The sequence below is a fragment of the Sorex araneus genome, chromosome 2, assembly GCF_027595985.1.
Source record: "Sorex araneus isolate mSorAra2 chromosome 2, mSorAra2.pri, whole genome shotgun sequence".
Lineage (NCBI taxonomy): Eukaryota > Metazoa > Chordata > Mammalia > Eulipotyphla > Soricidae > Sorex > Sorex araneus.
This window is the reverse complement of record NC_073303.1, coordinates 267,449,940-267,466,512: the sequence shown is the minus strand read 5'-3', so window position 1 is coordinate 267,466,512 and position 16,573 is coordinate 267,449,940. Positions and strand designations below refer to the sequence as shown.

Here is a 16,573-nt window from a genome sequence, read left to right as displayed (position 1 = left end):
TTGAGTGCAGGCCCAGGGGACCATGGGAGGCGGCCAGGACCGGGCGCCTCACCCCTATGCTTTTTTTCCCCTGCTTGTTGGGTCCCACCAAGTGATGCTCAGGGGCTACTCCTGGCTCTGCACTCAGGAACGATTCCTGGCGGTGCTCAGGGGACCACATGGGATGCCGGGGACTGAACCTGGGTCAGCTGAGTGCCAGGCAAACGCCCTCCCGGCTGGACTATCGCCCTGGTCCACCCCTGTACTATACTGTCTTGGAGCGCTCCCAACCATTTATCTGAATATGATCAATTTGAATTTTCCTAGGAATTTCACAATTCTGGTCAGTGAACATATTTAACAAACACATTCCATACCACTGATCAATGAAGAAATAGAGTTAGTTTTTGTTTATTTAGTTTTTAAAATAAAATGACATAAAATCAGCAGCTTCCTTTTCCTATGATCTATAAAACTGTGAGAAACAGAAAGTATTTTGTTTCTTAGTTCCTGGAAGCACAGCGGGGAGGGTGTTTGCCTTGCACGCGGCCAACCTGGGTTTGATTCCTCTGTCCCTCTCAGAGAGCCCAGCAAGCTACCGAGAGTGTCCCGCCCGCATGGCAGAGCCCTCAAGCTGCCCATGGCATAATCGATATGCCAAAAAACAGTAACAAGTCTCATGATGGAGACGTTACTGGTGCCTGCTCGAGCAAATCGAACAATGTAACAACAGTGCTACAGTGCAGTTCCTGAAAAATTCTAAACTCAGGATTCAAGCAAAAATAATTAAAACCTTATCCTGAGCTTGCATGGCGGGGGCAGAGGGGGTTAAATCCTGACAAAAGTACATTTATAAGCTGCTAGATTAAAATTCTACATATATATAGGCATTTGATAAGAATTACATTTATATTACTTCGTAAGCTGCAAAAGAGAATGACAAGGATCTGGATTATATAAGACACTATACAATGAATTCCATTCACATCACTATTCTTCATATATGAAGATATCTAATCAAGTCCCAGTTTAAATACATGTGTATTTATATATATATATGAATATATATGAGGCTAATGAATGTAGTTCAGATATAAGAAGCTCACTGGGTAGAAAGGAAAATGCCTGCACAGACCTGGATTTAAATCCAGCCTTGATTTTACACTGTGCAGCCTTAGACAAGTTACTTGGCCTCTCTGAGCTTCATTCCCCCTTATTCCACAGGGGATAAGGAACTCCGTCTCAGAGTCCTGTGAGGATAAAATGAGACATACAGGACATGGGCCAAGCCCGTGCCAGGCCTACACGAAACGCCCGCACCCTTCAGAGGGCAGAGGGCCCTGCACAGCCTAGCAGGAAGGAGGATTGCCAGGCACCGCGGCCTGAGCTAAGCAGCAAAAACAGCTCCGTCCCCCCAGGTCACACCACTTGTGCCCCACCTGAAGCCAACAGTCACCTTGTTGTGGGCCACCACTTTGAGGGCGAAAGTTGCCAGGTACAGTGAATTCATGACAAAACTGAGTTGGTTACGAGATTCTTCTAGAAAGTCTTCCAATCCTTCATACCAGAGTCTCTTAATGTCTGACCAAATCATCCCTAGGTCACAAAGAGAGAGAGAGAGAGAGAGAGAGAGAGAGAGAGAGAGAGAGAGAGAGAGAGAGAGAGAGAGAGAGAGAGAGAGAGAGGAGAGAGAGGAAGAGAGAGAGGAAGAGAGACAGAGAGGAAGAGAGAGAGGAAGAGAGAGAGAGGAGAGGGAGGGAGAGAGGGAGAGAGAGAGCATCAGGGAACACCCCATTAATATAATAAACTAAAAAATACCCACAGTTAAGTATCAAGTGAGGAACACGTGGGCCAATATAGTCTCAGTCAGAAGAACCCAAGAAGCTCTCAAAATGCAAAAGAAAGGAGCCGTGAGCCCTCGTGTACCTTCGCCAGACAGGTGTTTTGGTAAGTGGTGTTAAATAAGTGTCAAAGAGTAGCTGCTAGGCTTTCTCTCTCCCCATCTCCCCTCTGCATCCCTCCGTGAGTGGACTCCTGAGTCCAGCCCACTGCCCCTACCTGCCCCCGGGCCCTTCCTCTCCCAGCGGCTCCCCTGCCCGGGCGGTGCTGGGCCACCCCACTGGCTACTCGGCCATCCCTAACTCCGGCCTGTCCTCTCTCTCTGCACTCGGTGGCGGCCCCTCCACCCTGAGATCTGTCCAGAGCAAACATCCTTGGACTGTCCTTGACTCCCATCTCCTCTAAAGTGTCCAGTCAAGAGCAGAGGGACTCGGGGTGAGCACTTCCCAACCAGAGCCAGCATTGACTCCTCACTACCTCTTCCAGCCCCCATCGCCTCCCGCCGCCATCAGCCCCTCCTTCCCGCGCCCCCGAAACCCTGCTTTCAGCAGAGTGACTCCGTCTTGCCAAAATGTAAGTGATACTTCCCCTCTCAAAACCCCGTCATTGTCCCCAAAGGAGCAAGGATTAAGTGCAGGTCAGAACTCTGCCCGCGGGAACAAAACCGCTTGTTCGAGTCCATTAAAGGGGTTGGTTTCCTTGGAAACACAGGGCAGTAAGAAAACCTCGGGGGTCAGCCGGGCCCTGCACAGAGGCTCCAGAAGCAGCCTGGGAAACTGCACCAGGTCAGGGGTGGGGGCGGGGGGGGCCCAGGGCGGGGCTCTGTGGGCTGAGAAACTCGGGCTCAGCTTCTCCGTGACAGCTTAACCATCCCATGCCCATCTTTAACGCAGAAAGTATTTAAAAAAAATATTTCAGGGGGCTGGAGCGATAGCACAGCGGGTAGGGCGTTTGCCTTGCATGCGGCCGACCCGGGTTCTAATCCCAGCATCCCATATGGTCCCCTGAGCACCGCCAGGGGTAATTTCTGAGTGAAGAGCCAGGAGTAACCCCTGTGCATTGCCAGGTGTGACCCAAAAAGCAAAATAAATAAATAAATAAATAAAAATATTTCAGATCTCAGGGGCTGGAGCGACAGCACAGCAGGGAGGGCATTTGCCTTGCACGTGGCCAACCTGGGTTCGATTCCCAGCATCCCATAGGGTCCCCTGAGCACTGCCAGGGGTCATTCCTGAGTGCAGAGCCAGGAGTAAGCATCGCCGGGTGTGACCCAAAAAGAAAAAAATAAAAATTCAGATCTGACAGCGAAACACTAAAAAAGTCCAATTGGCTTCACTTCCACTGGAAACAAACCAACATAATTGGCATGTCATGATTTCCTAGCATCGCTTTGGCTATTTGAACTTGTTGTTTTTATTTTTTTTTAATCATATATTTTTTTTTCTTTTTGGGTCACACCCGGCGATGCACAGGGATTACTCCTGGCTCAAGCACTCAGGAATTTCTCCTGGCGGTACTCGGGGGACCATATGGGATGCTGGGAATCGAAGCCCTACCCGCTGTACTATCACTCCAGCCCTGAGCTTATTCTTTTTTTAAACTACCCTATGTAAATTAGGCAGCATTAACTAATAGTCATGGGTGCTTTTAGTTTTTATATAGGAATGGCATCTTCTGAATCTTTGTACTGCTGGGGAAAGAACTGTCATGTTGATAATATTAATCCGTCCAACACAAGAACGGACAGTGGCATGACTGTGCTAATATGACAGTATTGACCCTTCCAGAAGGGAAGCACACAGGAATGACTGGACCCATACGGCAGTTCTACTTTCCATTGTTGTGAGACTCGTCACGCTGTTTCCGGAGGGGGGCAGATGTGTGCCCACCAGCAGTAATGAAGATCCTATTCCTGTCCTCCTCACCCACTCTGCTTCTCACTGACAGCCATTCTCCCTCGTGAGGGGTTCTCTTACTCTGATCTGCTGTTTCCCGATGGCCCGTGATGCTATTTTTGTGTGTGCGCTGTGTTCCTTCTCGGGCAGAGTGCTCCTCCCCATGTTCAGTGCCACAGCCAGCGTTGGGCTACTGAGTCTTGAGGGCTCTATCTAGCTTGGAGATGAGCACTTTTGTCAGATGTATGGACTTTCAAAATTTTCTTTCCTTCGGTAGTGAGGTGTCTTTTTTTTTTTTTTTTGCTTTTTGGGTCACACCCGGCGATGCACAGGGGTCACTCCTGGCTCATGCACTCAGGAATCACCCCTGGCGATGCTCAGGGGACCATATGGGATGCTGGGATTCAAACCCAGGTCGGCCGAGTGCAAGGCAAACGCCCTGCTGTGCTATTGCTCCAGCCCCATGAGGTGTCTTTTTATTCAGCCATAGTTTCCCTCAGAGCAGACACACCTCTGAGGAAGTGCCAGTTAATTTTGCTCTTGGTTCTTTGGTTTTTGTTTTTTCCCAGTGGGGCTGAACCCCTGAAGCCAGCTGTGCTGCTGGCACCAACAGGCTCTGCAGACTTGGGTCTGGAGCCCAGATGCCAAGCAGCAGAACCCTTAATCCTTCTGAATGACCGCCGTGTGCCTGGTGTGAGACTGGTGACCCTGGCGCGTGAGTCACCAGGTTTTCAGCACCACTGATGACCTGGGTCTGAACAGCTCCACAAGCTCCGCTCCTCCGCCGCGCGCCCAGCCTTCAGCACCCGCTTCCCCCGTCGCCAGGCTCCCCCCTGCCTCAGGGCCTCCTGCAGGTGGTCTTTACAGGAGCCTACAAGACTCTTCCGCCCGAGTGCTCTGTTGACTAACATCCCCTATCACTCCCTCCGGACACCCTTGCCAGCCTCCACACTGGGTGAAAAGCCGTCAAAACAATCTTGCTCTTCTACTTCCATGACCCCTACTAGCTGCATATAAGTCTCTGATTTTTCACTTATCTGAATAATTTTCAAACTAATGGGGATTTTCTGCCTTCATTGGACTGCAAGCTCCATGAACGTGGGGCCACATTTGTTTCAGTCTATCCCTGGACAGAGTAGAGACCTAATATTAAAAAAAAAAAAACCCATAACCAAAAAAACACCCACATTTGAGGGGGGGTTACACCTGGTGATCCACAGGGGTTACTCCTGGCTCTGCACTCAGGAATTACTCCTGGCAGTGCTGGGGGAACCTGGGTTGGTGCAAGACAAATGCCCTCCCTATTGCTCCAGCCCCAACAGTCACATATTTATCTATTTATTTATTTATTTTATTTATTATTTATTTACTTACTGCTTTTTGTGTCACACCCAGCAATGCACAGGGGTTACTCCTGGCTCAGGAATTACTCCTGGTGGTGCTTGGGGGGACCATACGAGATGCCAGGGATCGAACCCGAATTGGCCGCATGCAAGGCAAATGCCCTACCCACTGTGCTATCGCTCCAGCCCTCACCTACATCTTTGTAACAGCTTCTAAGAGCAAAAAAGTAAAGTAAGATGCTCCTTTAAGTGGAAGGGTCTGTGTGGCCGTCAGCACATCTCTCCCCCCTCCCTCCCTGGAGGACCAAGGCAAGAAACGGGAAGAAACTCGCGGCCTGGGGAGCAGGAAGTAGCCACGTGCTCGCTGCCCCAACTGAAGCAGGACTCCACCCCAGGCAGCCTCCTCGTTTCCCTGTCACTTGAGGCACCTGGGGAGCTTAAACATGCCAACTGCCTAAGGACCTGCTACGGGCCAGTCCCCAGAGTGACACCAGAGCCGTCTCTGCAGTGAGACCCACTCATGGGTCTGGGTTTGCCCAGCTGTTCCCGGTGTCCAGCGGGCCTGGAGGGCGACGGGACAGCCCTTCCCGGACTCTGATGCAGGCGGGGGGGGGGGCGGGGACCTGCAGAAACGAGCCAGCCGGGGCGTACTCGGGCCTGACTGTTTCGCAGCAGAAGTGGTGTTGATGGAAGCGTGACGCTTCAGGGGTTTTAATTCACGCTGATGCTCTCTTCTGCGGGGGCAGACGGGGGCCACGGAGGCCGCCGTGGGGGCCAGGGTGACAGTCCAGTGGCCCACTCGGGGTTGATCCCTGACACCACACCGGGTCCTCCAGGCCCACCAGAAGTGACCTGTGAGTGCAGAGCCAGGTCGCGTGTGGCCAAAACAAGGAGGTTTGTGGTCTGCATGTGGCCCTTGAGGGCCATCGGAGGGCGGGGTCACGCTTCTGAGAGAGAAGGAACCGCAACAACCCCGCACCGGCTTCTGCACAGCCCGACGACTCGAGCGCCAGAGAATTTATAAAGCTCAAGAGGTTTTGGGCTGGAACGATAGCACAGCGGGGAGGGCGTTTGCCTTGCACATGGCCAACCGGGTTCGGTTCCCAGCATCCCATATGGCCCCTGAGCACCGCCAGGAGTAATTCCTGAGTGCAAGCAGAAGTAACCTCTATGCATCACCAGGTGTGACCCAAAAAGAAAATAAAAAAGGTTCAAGAGGCCTTAAGTGACTCTAAAAAACCGTTTTCTTCTTTCCCTTTATTTCTTTGTAGTGTGAAGGACTGAAGCCAGAGCCTCACGCGTGAAAGATCAGTGCTCGAAGCCGAGGCATGTCGGGCCCAACACCCAAAGGAGCCATTCCTAAAGGCTCCAGCTACCTGAAGGGCTGCTTTATACAGGAAGTTTCCAGGGACCCTTAACATCTAAATTGAAATAAATTATCTGGAATAGAAAGTGGGATATAGCTACAGAACTTCACAGGTTTTTTAAAGGAAGACTTAGGGTAAAAAAAACAAAAAATATCATTAACTTTTAAAATGCAGCCACGTGAATGTATTACATTTCCAAACAGCTAAGAAAAGGTTTATATTCTTATGCAAAAAATATCGATTAATTTTCCCCTCTACTTTAACAATCATGAAAATTTGGAGCCCGAGAACAAAGAACTTGGGTGTGTGTGGGAGGGCGGGGCAAGGCTCACCCCAGTGCTCAGGGGCTACTCCGGGCTCCACAGTGACCCCTGGGGTGGCCAGGGGTCAGAGCAGTGCCCAGGACCTGACGGTCAGCGGCGTGCAAGGCCAACATCTTGCCCACTGCACCATCTCTCTGGCCAGAATAAAGAATTTTAAGCTTCCATATAATAAAGTAATAGTAAATAACAGATACCTGTGTCCTTATCAAGTTCAGAAACGTTTATTCACTTTGTTTTGTTTTACAGGTCACTCCCAGCCATGCTCAGGGGTCACTCCTGCTGGGCTCAAAAATACCAGGAGCCTGGGCCCATGCCCAGGCAGGCCCTGGGCAAGACCAGCAACCTCCCTGCTGTACTATCACCTCAGCCCCTCAGAAACCTTCCGGAAATATTTCAGTTGGTTCTTCAGGGGTCCTGGAAATGTTCAAATTTGTCTGGTGTAAGCAGTGTAAATACAACAAAATGAATATAAATGTCTAAGATGCCACAAAGCCAGGGAAAATTAACAGGTAAGAGCAGGGCAGGCCCCTTGGCGCTCTCCTGCCACTCACCGATAATCCACAGGATGAGCAGGTAGTCGATCCTTTCCAGGGCCGGCCCCATCGTGTTCTTCTTGTCCTCGTTGTAGACCAGGGAGTAGAGGTTGAGCAGCAGCAGGAAGGTGAAGTAGGATGCCCCGTGGATGATGAACTTCATGAAGGGCGTGTGGATGATCCTGCCAAACTGGGACTTGGGGGCGATCAAGTAACAGAGTGACAAAACCGGCCAAAAGATGCCCACCGCCAGGACGGTCACGATCTTCTTACAGGTGGGCTTGCGTCGGTACCCCGACATCTGTCCGAACCAGACCGTGTTCAGGAACTGCTGGCAGTTGGACTGCGAGACAAACTGAAAGGGACGCGGGGCAGAAAGGAAAGTCGTCAGTGCCGTAAACGGGACTGGCCGTGCCAGTGGCTACGGTCCACGAAACTCAACAGCAGCAACCACCACATCTCTCTGGTCAACAGCCGCGGGTGAGGGAGGCGGGAGGGTCACGATGCTCTCCACACTCTAAGCGACCTGAGCCAAGTCTCTGAGCTCCAGCAACCTCCACCGCCACGGAAAGCAGGAGTAACAGGTACTCACACACCGACTTGTCGTGAGGCCTGGATGTAAGCTCTTTCAGAGCCAACGCTGTCTGAGTAAAACACGCCCAAGCATTTCAAAGGGCTTCATTCCCTCTGCACCGGGTCACAGAAATGTTAATCATTCCTGCTAGCCTACTTAAGCCATTTTGCAGCATCTGAAGAATTCAATTTAGACTTTAATTTAGAAAACCATTAATTTCAACTGTAATAAACCAAGACATCAAAGGAACAAAACAGTCAAAATCTAAACAGCAGGCACACATTTATGCTCTAGGAAGACACTGGGAAGTTCTTAAAATACATTAGAATAGACAGAAATTAATCTGCTCAAAACTGAACTGTTTGAAAAAAGGAAAAATATCAGGAAGAGGAAAATTCTAGTTCAAGTGCAGAAATTACTTTATCAGAGTTTACAGCATTTCTTAGCTATTTTAGAAGCAAATGCTTGGCAATCTAATGTTGATGCTGTCTGACTCAGAACTACAGGATCCAAATCCAAGAGTGTAATATGATCATTATGAAATTATCATAAAATGACCATGAAATGTTGTTTATGGTCATTAAGCTTTGTGGCAGCTTGTCATTCAGGATGGATACACTGAATAAAGCCCACCGACTACCTGGGAACTCTCAATGACCCTTCCACTGCATTTAGAAATCCAGTGAAAAATGATTTCATACTCTTTCATCCTCAAAATTACAGATTGCCTATTTAAACTAAAATACTATTATTACTTTGCTTTTTCTTTTCTCTCATCTTCTTTAAGAAGAAACACCTAGTTATCCTGTGATACCATGTAGATGAACAAATAAGTATAAATGAATAAAGATATAGGATAATTAGAAAACTACTTTCCCATACTAATCAGGATAATTTGCTTCCTATGGTTCTTTCAACCCCTCTTTGAAGTTCTTTTTCTAATCAACGAAGTCAGTTTTATATCCTGCTATCTCTTCGTCATTTACTAGCATTTCAGGTGCATTTCAGATGGTGGAATACAGCTGTAAATACAATCTAGTCAAAATGTCCATGGTAACGAGAGAGAGAGATGACCACTCTCTCTGTCCTCTTAGGGCTCCTCTGCTCTCTCCTTCTCCTCACTGGCATTCTATTTCCATTTCAGATAACACAGGAATGAAAGATTCTAGAGCTACAGTGATCCAAATTCTTGCACTTAAATTTTTCCCTAAAAATATTCTGCACTGCACTGCAGCACAGTCATGCCATTGTTCATCGATTTGCTCGAGTGGGCACCAGTAACGTCTCCATTGTGAGACTTGTTGTTACTGTTCTTAGCATATCGAATATGCCACAGGTAGCTTGCCAGGCTTTGCCGTGCGGGTGGGATACTCTTGGTAGCTTGCCGGGCTCTCTGAGAGGGATGGAGGAATCGAACCCGGGTTGGCTGTGTGCATGGCAAAGACCCTACCTATTGTGCTATCGCTCAAGTCCATAAATATTCTATGTTTACAAATACATGAACTAAATATTCGAAGAGAGGCAAGCCACGCAGCTGCAATGCATGGACACACGGGCGTCCTGGCTGAAAGCTCTGGGGTGCCCTCAAGAGGAAGGGGGAGGCGAGTCTCCAAGCGGTTAGATCAGTGTGTGAGTACTCGTGCTTAGTAGATCATCTTAAGAATGAAACCTGACATGCACAGATACTCAGGTTCCTGAACCAAGGGTCCGTCCCTGTATGGAAGTGGAAACAGGTCCTTCTTTCCCTCATGAGGAATGAGCCCAGTCAGAAGAACCAGATTGGGCTCAGCTCTGCTGCCCCACCTTTGGGTCTCATGGAAGGAAGGAAAATCAGAGACCACTGTTTCTAATGCTTTCTGGTCCAGCAGAAAGTCGCTGGGTTTGGAGAGTTCAGGGAGCAGGTAAGGTGCTCACCTTGCTCGCCGCTGACCTGGCCTCTGGCTCCAGCACCAACATGATCCCTGAAACCCCACCGGGAGTGGCCCCTGAGCACAGAGCCAGGAAGAACCCCTGAGCACTGCCAGGAAAGGCAAAACCAGAAAGGCACTAGCACTCTTACGGTAGGAAAAGCTATTTAGAACCAGATCAATAAATCCAATTTTTGACAGGCAAAAATCAAGAATGTCATTAGCACGGCATTTACTACGTAAGACCGTGCCTGTCTAACTACTATTTAGCTAAACATTAATGAGCGTTCATGTCATTGTATCATTAGCATTAATTATTACAAACAGCAGCGATTGGTCAGAGAGCTGGCACAAGGAGCAGCATTCTCTGTGGCCAATGTGAGTCCCTTGAACACCGCCGGGAGTGATCCATGAGCACAGAGCTAGGAGTAATCCCCGAGCCCGGCAAGGTGTGGCCCAGGTGTGGCGGAGGGGCCACCCCTGCCCAAAGACAGAGGGTTTTCTGAGTAGGGTCAGGCTCTTACCCTACTCATTGCTCCGAACGCTGTTCTCAGAACCCCGGGCCTCTGTGGCGGGAGGCACGTCAGCCTGTCACTTACCTCCTTCTGGTTGTACTTGATGGCGAGCTTCAGCCGACTCAAGTTCATCCTCTCCTCCAGCAGGCCCCGCTTGTCCAGGGGCTCGTCGCTCGACGTGTGGTTCAGGATCACTTCCAGCTCGCGGGAGTTCCGGGCTTGGGCAAGCAGGTCTTTGGCAAACATCTTGCACTGCCGGGCTAGCTCCTCATAGTCGCTCCTGCAAGACACACCGGCCGCTGTGAGAGGGTCACTCCTCCCTCCCAGAGGGTCTGCAGTGTCCCCAGGAAAGGTCCCCAGGGGGCTGCCTACGAATGGACGTCGGCCTGTGCTGGGGTTCTGAGGAACCGTCCAGTGCTTCAGTTCCCTCCATCAGGGGACAGTGTCACCGGTCTGTCCCTGTGCTGGCTGACAGCCTGGCGGAACCCAGTGTCCCTTAGAGGCACTAGCTCCAAAGTCTTCGACACTGTGTCAGCCAGTTTTCCAGTGAACTCATTACTTCATAGTCTGAGTTTGGCAGGAAACTTCACTGCATGTTATTTCACTGTATAACTAATTTAAAGAAGCAATAGCGATGCTTCCCCATTAATATCACTAAATAACTCTAACTGGAGACTCAGCGTCTCTGCCTGTGCTACCTCTGGTGCTTAGTGAACAATGCTTTCCGAACCCGCGTTGCTTGAAACTGAACGGTAAAGGGAGACCTAAACAAGTTGGCAAGAAACTAAGATATTTTCATAGATAATTTGAAAAAAACATCAAAGGCAGGGCTGGGGAGATGGCTCCAGGCTGAAACTGTGTTCGAGTGGTGAGCCAGGTCTGAGCCCTGAGAGCACTGGGCCCCCGAGCACCCATGGGGCTGCTCCAAGCCAGAAGCATCATTGAGCACTGTAAGCATCATTGAGCACCAGCTGTAAGAGAACACGCAACCCGGAGATTCTTCTTCCAGCTATTTATTAAGAAACCTTCTCATGCAAACAGGAAAAAGGACCAACGAAGCATGGACTAAGGACGAACTAAGGAAAAGGAACCAGGGGGCGGCAAAATATCAACGACATCAAGTCACATCTGAGTTTAGTAACGCTAGGAAAAAATACGAGGGATTTGGGGTTGGGCTTCAGAAGCCACCTTTCTTTTTCCTAGACGAAGGGAAAATGGTAACAATGAACTATTTATATACTGGGAATCTATATCCAGGAACTGGCTTGCATAAAACCATAAGGTAAAGAATTATAAACTTCTTTTATTTAGAAACTAACATTTCCCTTATCCATTCTTTAGCTTTAATATTAAAACGACCTAAAGGATAAACTTTGGGTCTCTTCACAAGTCATCACCTGCGGCTTCTTCAAGGCACCTGACTGCAGATATGAACATTCATCAAATGTGCATTAATACACAGATATATTAATTTATAGAAAAACACTGACAGAATATTAGATTCAGAGGTAAATTTAACTCGTTTCATAATCTAATGTTTTTTTAAAAGATTGCTGGGAGATTAAAAAGTAGCTGTCGAGCGGCAACAGTTGCAAGAGCCTCCTGGCCAGGGTGCCTCATTAGCCTGGGGCCTTGGCTCCCAAACTGGCCCGGAGCTCAGGGTCTGCTCACACGATGCTTCTGCTCCTGTTTCCAGGTCAACTCTGTTCCTAAGTAGATGCTGATGACAGTGAATCACCAATCTACTTAAATCATTTACCCCTGTCTATGGAAAACAGGGGAATTGAAGTAAACTATTCTACGATGATCACTTAAAGTATCTAACTTTATTATCGTATTATTATTTGTTACACTACAGCCATTGTTTCCAGTTCTTTCTTTTTTCCTAGTATGAAGTAGTTTTATTTATAGAAATTTACTCAGAAAAATGTGAGAAGAGAGAAAGGGAGAGGGGTACACGTTCAAGAGAGAACAGACTTCTCGAGAGAGGGGGAAAATAGCCTATTTCAAATTCTTTTTAGGAGAAGTTGAATGGATTTTTTATGGTAACCAGAACTTTTCATGGAGACTATAATAGAAAATTCTTTATATTTAGAGTAATTTATGATCTGACTCCTGTGTTAATAAAGTTAAAAGCAGCAAGAAACTGTATCTAGACCATCTACGCATCCTTCCTACTTTACATCTTACTGAGTTTAAGGAAGTTTTAGTTTAGACAAATTAGAACACAGCAGTTTCAAACTGGAACCCTTAGGAGCAGCAGTACGTGTTGCTGTTATTTGGAGTTTCTAGAACTCAGAGCCACCAAGAACACCCTGTACGCACGAGGGCTGAAGGAAACTGCAAAGTTCTTACGGTCCTGCTAGTGAGATGGAGTCAAACTTCCCCCCTTGTGCTGTGAATGCAGGAGAGTCAGACAAGAGGCTGGGTTCCAACAGCTGCTGGCGGGGCAGGACAGGCGGGCTGGGGGTGGGGGGTGTCTCCCCTGGAAAACCCTGCAGGGCCAAGTCTTGCTGCAGAGGGCACTGGGGACCCTCAGATGTGACAGACAGCTTTACCTCGCCTACTCAATGTCGTGTTCTCGGGATTTTTAAAATCCGTTTGAGGCAGTAGTTCAGTGGGTTTTGTTGGAAGCTCTTCCCCGTAACTTTAATCTCTAAGACTCGAAGATTAAACAATAACAGGGACTTTCTGGGGGTACAAAGTTCCAGAACTAGACTTCGCTCTCCATGGCAGAAACTCGGAAGGCACTGGTGCGTTTCTAACACGCACCTCAGCCAGCAGAGGAAGGGTCGTGTCTGAGGCGTGGCAAGGCCGTGACACGCAGGAGCGTTTTGCCTGCTAGGACAGGGCTGCAGGGATGGTCTCAGGGAGGAGGGAGGCGGCCCCCGTTGGCTCCCTCGCTGAAGGCCAGCACTCCGGCCCCCTCACACTGCCCGGCAAGGCCTCTGAGAACGCTGGCCCAGGGCGGGAGCCCAGGTGGACCAAGGGGAGCAGACGGCACGGAGGGATCTAAGTGGCTATTGTATCTGGGGAGATGGGAAATCCCAAGCTGGCGGCTGCAAGGTGTGGCGTCAAACAAGAACAAAAACACATGGAGATGAATATAGAGTGTTGTTTCGCCTATGAAAAACACTCACACCAAACAAACTGGAAGAAAATATGATTCACAATTTCCGTTCACTCCCACCTGAATTCCACCTCCACAAGGCTTAGTTCTTTTAAATCAGCACTGAGTTCAAACGCTCTGAGAATTGGGTCCTCCTCCGTCAGCATTATCAGGGCGGGACTGGCCAAGCAGCGATAAATATCAAGACGAAACCTGTGATAGAATTTGATTCCGTAATGTAAAAAAAAAATTTATACATTTATAGCTAGTATTTTAACCTACAGTTCTCATAAATTTGAACAGAAACAAAAAATTTCAAGAAGGCAGGAGTATAATGTAGAACTTATTAGAAGATAACTTGTATAAAAACTAAGTATTTTTCTACAAGTATTGAAAAAAATGTTATGGTCCTAAAAAGAAGATTGTTTAGTATTTCTTTCACATATTCAAAACTCTTTATCGCGTGGTCCAATCAATTTTAAAAACTATATTACAAACTCAATATTATTTTTAATAAAGTATAATTGAATATATTTGAGAGGTATATGAAAAATTACCTTTTTCTTCACAATATAAGAGCACTCTAAAATGAGGGTGGATCTGTATAGATACAGATGCTGAAATAGGCAAAGACATGGGTAATCACACATATAGATACAGCACATGACTCTCTTTCAGCCAGGTTATTTGTGACATATGTTTCAAGTTTTAAGAGAGAAATAATTTGTTTATGCATAATCTTCTGCAAATAAAAAAACCCTTAGAATTAATGTTTGTATTTCATAATCTAAGCCCAAGCTTTGGTTGTTTTGGGGCCACCCGGCAGTGCTCGGGGCTTACTCAGGCTCTGGCTGGGGTCACACCCAGCTGTCCCGTGCGTGGCAGAAGCCCCACCCGCTGTGCTGCCATTGCTCTGGTCCCAAACCAAAGCATTTTGGTTACATTTATTCCACTTTCAAATGTATAATTCTTCACTTATTCAGCAGCTATTACATAATGGGTATTTTAAAACCTGAACTTATTACACACCTATTTTTTTTTCTTTTTGGGTCACACCCGGCGATGCTCAGGGGTTACTCCTGGCTCTGCACTCATGAATTACTCCTGGCAGTACTCAGGGGACCATATGGGATACTGGGAATCGAATCCAGGTCGGCCGAGTGCAAGGCAAACGCCCTACCTGCTGTGCTATCGCTCCAGCCCTGCCTATTATTTTTTCAATATCACAGCTCAGAGCTGAGGAGACAGACAGCCCGGGATTAGGGCATGGTCCCTGAAGGCTGGGGACCTGGGTTTGAGTCCCAGCACCTCCTGGGCCTGGAGCAGCACCAACATGGCGCTGCCGGGTGGGCTGGTGATCCCTGCGCTGTGCTTCCCAGGGGGGCCAGGGGTCAGACTCCAAGAACAGCAGCTGAGAAGCAAGGCGTTCCCCCAGGGTCCCCCACCAGCGCCACGTGCCAAAGGCCTCTGCGAGGCGAATCTCATCCCAGGTCTGTGACTCTGCTCCCAGTACTTCCTATTCATCACACACACACACACACACACACACACACACACACACACACACAGAACGTGTCAAGTAGCCAGTCTGCTTTCTCTGTCACTGCTCCCAGTACTTCCTATACATCACACACACACACACACACACACACACACACAGAGAACGTGTCAAGTAGCCAGTCTGCTTTCTCTGTCACTGCACACTTGGCTACTTCATTATTTCCTAGAACTAGTGTCTTCTCCAGCAGCGCGGTGCTTCTGATTTCTTCCTTGCACAAATAATGCAGTGGTGAATATTCTTGAGTTCACGTAAGTGCTGCAGAGTTAAAAGAGCCAGATAACACGACACATGTGTTTTACATTCTGGTCAATGTTTCTGCACTCAGGGATCACTCCTGGCGGGCCGGGGGACCATATGGACGCTAGGGCTGGAGCCCAGGGTGGGTGCTTGCAAGGCACGTGTCCTGCCCACTGTGCTATCGCTCCAGCCTCGGAGAGATGCTTCTAAAGCAGCAGCAACAAGAGAGCTCATTTCCCCCCACATCTTCGTTTATTTCAAAAATAAATGTGCAAAAAATAATAATAATAAAAATAAATATGCAAGCTTGTTCCACAGAGCAGACTGTTCGCCTCTTCCAAGTGGTACTCAGGAGAGCCCCCGGGGTGGGGGGTCTCCTTGCTGGCTGCAATGTCGCCCCCAGGCTCTGTGCAACCTCCAGGGCTCAGCCAGCTGTGTGAGCAACTAAAGGACGGCCCCCCACAAGCACGTGTGCGAGCTCTCTGCAGCCCCCACGCCTGAGTACTGCAACCCTCAGTCCTTGTAACAACCAACAAAGGACGGGAAAGTGTTTTGTTTTTTTTAAAAGAACAAATTACTTGGGAATTAATCATAAAAACGAAGTAAAAGGCCTTTCACTACAGACTGCAAAACAGCGCCAGAGAGATAATTACAACAGGTAAGTGCTTGCCTGGGTTGCAGCTGACCTGGGTTTGATGCCCAGTACCCCAGAGGGTCCCCAAGCCTGCCAGGAGTGCTCCCTGAGCACAGAGCCAGGAGTCAGCCAGGAGTACTGCTGGGTATAGCCGCTACCTCCACCAAAAAAGAAAAAAAATATTACAAACTATTTTTGATATTAAGAAAATAAACAGATAACCCATGTTCTTGGCTTACAAAAGTCATAGTCTTAAAACTGCAATTCTCCCAAATTGATTTAAACCAGTAACTCTCAAAAATACAAGTGTTCGTTCACTTTGGCAGAAACAAACTGATTTGGTCTCTACGGAAAACAACGTAGAGTGTTCTCATAAAATTTAAAAATAAATGATCATTTTTCAGAAATAGGAATACCATAGGAGAATGACGCAGCCATTGTGCACCTAGGTCTCGATCAAAAAATACAAAATAAAACTCTGAGGCGAGACTCTCAGGGAGTCCGGGCAGCTGCAGGGAGAGCCAGGCATGAGGGCAGGTTCTCACGCACGACAGGCAGTGACAAAAGCCTGGGTGGCCCCAGCACAGGAAACAGGGACCTTTCCTGTGTCCAGGATGCGGGATTCAGTACAACAAGGCAAAGGACGGAACAACGAGGGATTCGGTACAACAAGGACACCAATAGGCAGAAACAATAAAGGAGAATTCCAACAGGAGAGAGAAAGTCTGAGGAAACTGCAACCAGAAACTGCTGAAGA

General features: G+C 48.3%; 1 protein-coding gene across 2 annotated transcripts in view; it reads right to left on the bottom strand.

Annotated features, from left to right (window-relative positions):
- Positions 1-16,573, bottom strand: part of TRPC1 (transient receptor potential cation channel subfamily C member 1) — a 50,469-nt gene that overhangs the window by 11,307 nt on the left and 22,589 nt on the right. The window contains exons 5-8 of one of the 2 annotated variants that reach the window (XM_055126371.1): positions 13,466-13,597; positions 10,360-10,555; positions 7,298-7,634; positions 1,436-1,575 (exon numbers count right to left, since the gene is read on the bottom strand). In XM_055126371.1, coding sequence (XP_054982346.1) covers positions 1,436-1,575; positions 7,298-7,634; positions 10,360-10,555; positions 13,466-13,597 — 805 coding nt within the window. Of the gene's footprint in view, positions 1-1,435; positions 1,576-7,297; positions 7,635-10,359; positions 10,556-13,465; positions 13,598-16,573 lie in introns of those variants that run through there. The other variant, XM_055126372.1, reaches the window with a different exon arrangement.